General features: G+C 48.6%; 1 protein-coding gene across 1 annotated transcript; it reads right to left on the bottom strand.

Annotated features, from left to right (window-relative positions):
* Positions 1-4,369: 4,369 nt before the first annotated feature.
* T265_07256 (hypothetical protein) lies at positions 4,370-4,801 on the bottom strand (the record flags this gene model as incomplete). Its single annotated transcript, XM_009172730.1, has 1 exon — positions 4,370-4,801. One exon carries the CDS (start codon positions 4,799-4,801, stop codon positions 4,370-4,372), a length of 432 nt encoding a protein of 143 aa, XP_009170994.1.
* Positions 4,802-6,389: the final 1,588 nt, after the last annotated feature.

The following is a 6,389-nucleotide window of genomic DNA, read 5'->3' as shown; positions in this document are numbered from 1 at the left end:
TTGCATTAGCCTTGCGTGCGGCGTCTGCTCACCACAAGGCGCTGATATCCTCATTTATCTCAAGATAAGTTTCGAAAACTTGACGAACAGTCTATTTGGCTACCATCAGTGTCCACAATTAAGCAAGTAGGACAGCAGGTAGCTCTCCCTCTCGTACAATGTCTGTAATAATGCTGATTTCTTCAGCTTAGATCTGTCTGAACCTCACAAACTAGCGTTCACGTCAAAGCGACTATCAAAGATGCAAAAGGTATATTAACGCTCAAAACTGGGCCAAGAACACTTGCACGACGTGTCACATATTTAGTGTAAGCGACGTCTGCCGGGAAATTCTGACGCCTTCCGGATACAGCACTAGTGACCGGTATTCGGCCGATAGTAGGCCATCATTGGCTGTTGGGTCCAGACGTCTGATTAATTAGATCTTGGCTTGACGCCGGACCGGCCAGCAGCACTTCGTGAGGGATTGGATTCTCGGTCGTGGTAGCGCCTGACTGTGAACGATAAGGCGGGGTGCGTGCGGAATTCCACCTAACAGAGTCGCTTCCATTACTTTTTCAGGGCTGTGTAAGGCATAAATATACACCAGGGCAACTAAGAGACCAACAGTTCTGGATATTAGACGAATTAATCAGAATAGGCCTCTGGAATCTCGTGCACGTGCTCCATCATCAGATGTGAATTCATACTGGGACTGCAACCTATTTCCATAGAACTGGGAATTTTGTCTGTGGCGCGGCACCCCCAGACGGGTTGAAGAACTGGATATCAGTCTGAATGGTGGCACTGCTTAGGTCCTGGCTAAAAATACCCCAGCCGATCCCGAACAGAACATGAGGCTGGGAATTATCGGGCGTCAAGTGAAAGCAAACTTGCGAACCTGAAGCCTGATGGATACAGGAAGCCAAGGAAATGGAGGAAGTCTAAAAAACCAAAGAGTATTTCACCTGTTCCCGGTGACCGGTAACGACTGTGAGAAAAACTATCAAGGATCCAAAGGAGTGATCATTTTGAATAAAGCAGAGCGCCTGAGCCGTGGACGGAATTCTTCGGAAAACAATTGTCATGATTATCAACTGCTGCCCATGCGGAGCCCACAGTTAACGTTGAGCCATGGACAGTGAACTTGAACCTATCTGATACTCGAATTTTGATGGTTGCATATGTTCTTCCAAGCGCCACCGAGCCTACAGGCCGGATGATATCCCAACCGCATTGAATAAGATGGGGATTAAGTCTACTTGTCTGAGCTGTTTGGTTGCATTTTGGAAGAGGAGTCTCTCCCAGACAACTGGGGAGGGTCGGTGATAATGCCTATTAGCAAAAAAGGAATTCGGAGTGAGAGTGGTGATCACAGAGGTTCAGCTTGACCCAGGTAGTAAAGAGACTGTCGGCATCACTGATGATCCGTCACCTCCGGTTGCTCGTGAGACGCTGAGCAGCGGGTGGGGGTTGCGTTGACCTAACCTTCGCACTCCGTCAGGTGCTAAACCAACACCATACGTATAAGCAACCATCAGTTGCGGTATTCTGTAAGTTAGAAGGCGCATTCGACCCGGTTGAAGAGTCTTTTTCTTTGACACGCTTGCCCACCAAGGAATGCCTTGAAGGTGCGTAAAAATAATGCTTCCTCTGTTTTCCCAGACATTCAGACGTGTGAGCGTGTAGAGAGTGTCCTTTAAAAGCTTCCGAAGACAAAACAGTGTCTGTCAGGGATGCCCACTCTTTCGGTCCCCATTTAATTTTCTGATTGAAACCGAAAACTTCCAAAAAAACGGTGTTCAAATAGCCCGTGGCGGAAATCTTATCGAAGAGGAATATGCAGATGACACCACACTCGTCTTCGGAGAAGAGAAGAAAGCGCATGTATGCACATTTCACTCACAAAGTGTAAAGTCATGCTCTTGAACAGTCAGTCACTGAATACGCCACTCACAATTCAGGGAAGGGCGCTACCAGTCGTGGAGCGCTGTATTCATCTTGGAAATCGTATTAGTTCTGATTGTAATATGACCGATGAATTCAGTGCACGAGTCTGCAAGGCCCATATTGCGTTTGCTAATTTGAGACACCTACGTCGTCAAAGTGGTTTACCCCAGAACGGACATGTGTAACAGGCTACAGTGCGGGTTGTTTTTTGTATTAAATTGAGACTGCCTGTTTGCGCAGCAGAACTGATGCATCCTTAGGTGTCCGACAGTTGTCCGAGAACCACGGTTCATGTGGATTGGTGCCAGCGAATCCGTACCAAATCAATTAGAAAGCGAGCTTTTGATCGTGCAACGGGTACTTGGATTGAAGAATATGTCAGCCACCAGATGCTGCGTTGATTGAAACATATTTGACGTGTGACGAAACATTGTTTGCCGAAGAGTGCGTTTTTTTCCATGTCAAATCCGTGTGACTGAAGCTGAGGAGTGGCCAACACTTGACCTGGCAGCAAGTGCCTTTTGAGCAACACTAGTCTCTTTTTAAAAGCATTTTGACCGTACTGAATAATGCACCGGCAGTCACGGTCAATCGTTGTGTGATCGGCGTGTGCAGTATATAGGGTCAAATTTAATCAACCCCACCTTCCTGAAAGGTAGATGGTAGGCAGCATGGCCACCGGTTGTCCGAAGGAAATATTTTACTACCTTCACACTCTTATCGCAGAGGACAGTTCGACTTTACTAGCTGCCCTTTGTCTGATTACTTCCCTTTGTCCTCCATGGTTGTACTCGTGGACGAAGCTGCAGCTAGTGTAGCCCGTGTGGTCACCACATGAATCACGATCGACCATGTCAATTTGGTGGCTTTGGGTCGGGCCAGACCCGACAAATGCTTCGAAAACACCAATGGTTAAGCACTAACATCTTTCGCATGTTCCTTTTGCCGCGTCTGTGACCCATAAGACAGCGTGAATTGAGCTGCCACTGTGAACTATGCAATTGACAAACAAACTGACGTCAGGTCAACCGCATGGGATCGGAGGTTGGCAAAGGCTGTCCTAGGCTTCTTGACTCAAAAAGTCATCTCATCCCAGATAATCCACCGAAACCCATACAATCGCCCAGGTAGAGAAATCTACCCGCTACGTTGATTGGCTCGCCTACAAGGTAAGGTTTGGGTTTGATCCCACCTATTTTGCTGGCAGCACTTTACACCTTGCGAGTGTGAAGCGCACCACAGACTGTGCAACAGGGTTATCTAAGTTGCTTAAAAAGGCTAGCACTTTTGAAGAAAAACATTGTCCACCGAAAACTCCTGTGATCGAACGTCCTGTGAGCATTTTGGAGTCGATATTCCATAGACGTGCTGTGAAATTTCTAAAAACAAATCACTGACGAAGTTGAAGTGAGAAGGCGAGAGGGAAAAGCGTTTTTCTTACACCACCTGAGGGGTTAAATCCCAGCGAGATCTCCCTTACGCTCACATCATCGTCATCAGACAGTACCATCGGTGTTCACGCTTATTCGTTCACATAAAGACCTCCATAAGGGATACCAAATTGGAAGGGGCACCTTTGATCACCAGACACCGTCAAAGTTTTCAACGATCGACGGAGTGGAAAGCTGCTTCCACATCATGAAAAACAACCTATGTGAGAAAGGCGCTGTCCAAGATTTTGCCTCAATTAAAAGAAGTGGTTGATGCATCTTCGGACAGGTCGAAACCCAGCTTGATTCTCACGAACCCTTATATCTCGATAATCGATCGACCCGCTGGAAATGATACTTTGAAGTATCTTGCATGAGACGGCGCCATGTGCGGCAGCGAAACCTCCATGCAGAAGAATCCTGTCATGCTCTCAGTGATGATGATGGTGGTGCCGATGATGAAGATGGTGATGACGGTGGTTGTGTTCATGATGATAATTATGATGATCATAATGATGATGACGATGGTGCTGCTGCTGCATTCGACGATGACGGACACCAGACCAACGTATGATGTTCTTGTGCTCTTCATGAAAACTGAAGTGAGGGTCGACGAGCTCCATTTCCGTTCCGAATCTTCTGCTCCAGATTTGTCCAAATGCTCACCAGGACCTCCCCACCTTCTTTAACGAGCGCAGGGTTGGTGCCTTGTCGCATCGGAGGACTAATATCATGCAGTAGAGACTTGGCTATATCGGGATGTTAGAGGGCAGTAGCCCTGGTTTTCAACTTTGTGGAGGCCGAGTGCCAACACACGGTGAGCCCGTTTTACTATTTTAAGTTGTTCGCTCTCCAGGCGCTACATCGTCGCAAAACATAGTGGTCCGCCGGGAGTAGTTAACGTACCACTAAAGCCCAACAGATCTCCAGGATATGATGGTCCGAATGCGTTGTTCATCGATATGATGGCTTACATCTTCGCTTTTTTGTGCACTGTCGTGCTCTGGCGGCTACTTTCCAAGGGAACGGGTGGTGAGTAATAACGAAGAGTAAAGTAGGTTTGCGCGCAGGAGGGAGGAAGTAAACCATCCGTTGACTACCAGCGGGTCGGCCTGATCTGTTTGCCGTTGAAGGCCGTGTGGGAAATCTTTGACCGTCAAATCTCGGAGCAGTCTGTTTGCCTGATTGTCCCGGTCATATGTCTGAGTGTATTTTGCAGAAGTCGCTCGTGTCTCATGAAATTGTGTTCTTTTCTGGGGTGCCGGAGCATATGGAACGGAGAGGAGCTGTGGTGTGTCAGCCGCATTTGAGCTAAATTCGTAAACTAGAGGAGCCCGCAAAATGGGCAAAGGCACGGGACCTCTCCTCAAATATGGCCGAACTCTACCCTCTAAGACCAGGTTTCGCCCCCCAAAGTTCATGAGGTCGCATCTGGAGTCCATATCATTGACCGAGCATAAGAAACTTAAGAGTTTGGTGTTGCTGTTGTTCGTGGTGACTACAAGGCGAAGAACCAGTGGAAAGCCACGGTGAAAAAGTTTGGAGAGTGCTCTGTCAGCTACCCAGACCTGAAATTTTGTGAGTTTGTGCGCTCGCACCTACCGTGTTTTGTGGTAATCCGGCCTCGTGTCTTGAAGGACAACATGAATTGTCTGGAAATAGTTCAGTGCGTGGTGGCTGACAAAATCACGGGGACGAGTATCAGTGCATTTAACCTCTACTACCCTGAAAGCAGAGAGTTAAGAGAGGACCTGGCCGAAACTTCCAAGGTCCACCGGGAGTTCTGGGGCAGCAAACGACTTGACTTATATAGGTTCCTTGAACAGTGCACTGAGTGGACAACCATAGATTTTTTCAAGAGACGTGCCCAAGCCGAGATAGGGGCAGTCGAAAAACCGTGTCTGATTCGAACCACGGACTGCTTGTCCAGAAATTTCACTCATTAACCGCCGAGCTATCTCGGGTTCTTAGGACAAGCACAGATAACACAGAAAGTCCAAGCTTCTCTCGGAGGTCCGTGATTGCCTGAAGCAGGCCTTTGCCTTCAGTGTTTAAACCTTACTGAGATGAAGTTTGGGATTAGGAAGAGAACGCCGTCACGAAAAGACTGGGCCAAACTGAGTTGTGGCGGTTTGTGTACCTAGGTGGCCAACTGAGCTAAACTGAGGTTTGCGTCCGCGTGACACTCAGAGTCTCTCATGCCAGGTCGGTCAATTGGTAGAGGTCTAATGGACTGTTGTGGCTTGCTGAGCGACCGGCCAACTTTCTGTCGGTCCTTGGCTTCACGCTCCGCCCACTATGGTATATCAAAAGGGAGCAAGAAGCGTTGAGCTAAAGATGCCCGATCCAGATTGGCTAGCATACCGACCAATCAGGGCACGCCTTCGTTGGGTCCGTAGCCCCATGTGACAACCGTCTATTTGGTATTCGGTTATCAGTCGTGGCTGGCCTCCGGACACCTCTCCCGTTAGAAGGCTGTTCAACCGACTGCTACTTTGAAATCCACTGTGACAATCCATGGAAGTGTTGTCGCAAGTCGGTCCGTCCCGGGAGCGGTGAGCATACCGATGTGGTATCTGGATCTCAGCTGGTACCTTCCACTCCGGAGGTATGTCACGACTCTCCGGTATCCCGTTCGACGTGGTCCCCTACCAGAGCCGCATTCTGCTGTCCCCAGGTGATCTCCCTGATATGACCATGCCTACGGTCTGATTTGCGGCTCGTGTAATAGTATTCGACCTTGCGTCCACCGTGGAGAGCATTTCTCATATCCTCGAATCACTATCTGGCCTCTGTGTGAACTTTGTGGCGTCCTTTCTGCCGAACCTGCTTCCTTGGTTTTCTGGATAGCAGTAGAACGAACCGCATGAACCTGAAACTGTAAACTGAAGGGTTCGGACCGCGGATGAAACGCTGCAGGCTGCTGGCAGGGTTCACCAAATTGGACATTCGCTTCCTCCCAGGCCCTCGCAAATTAGCAAGAAGCATGCCAATTCACTACTTTCGAAGAGAGAATTTGTCAACAGTATC

The sequence above is a fragment of the Opisthorchis viverrini genome (genome assembly GCF_000715545.1).
Source record: "Opisthorchis viverrini unplaced genomic scaffold opera_v5_166, whole genome shotgun sequence".
Lineage (NCBI taxonomy): Eukaryota > Metazoa > Platyhelminthes > Trematoda > Opisthorchiida > Opisthorchiidae > Opisthorchis > Opisthorchis viverrini.
Note: the sequence above shows the minus strand (reverse complement) of the source record. Positions and strands in the feature narration are given on the sequence as shown.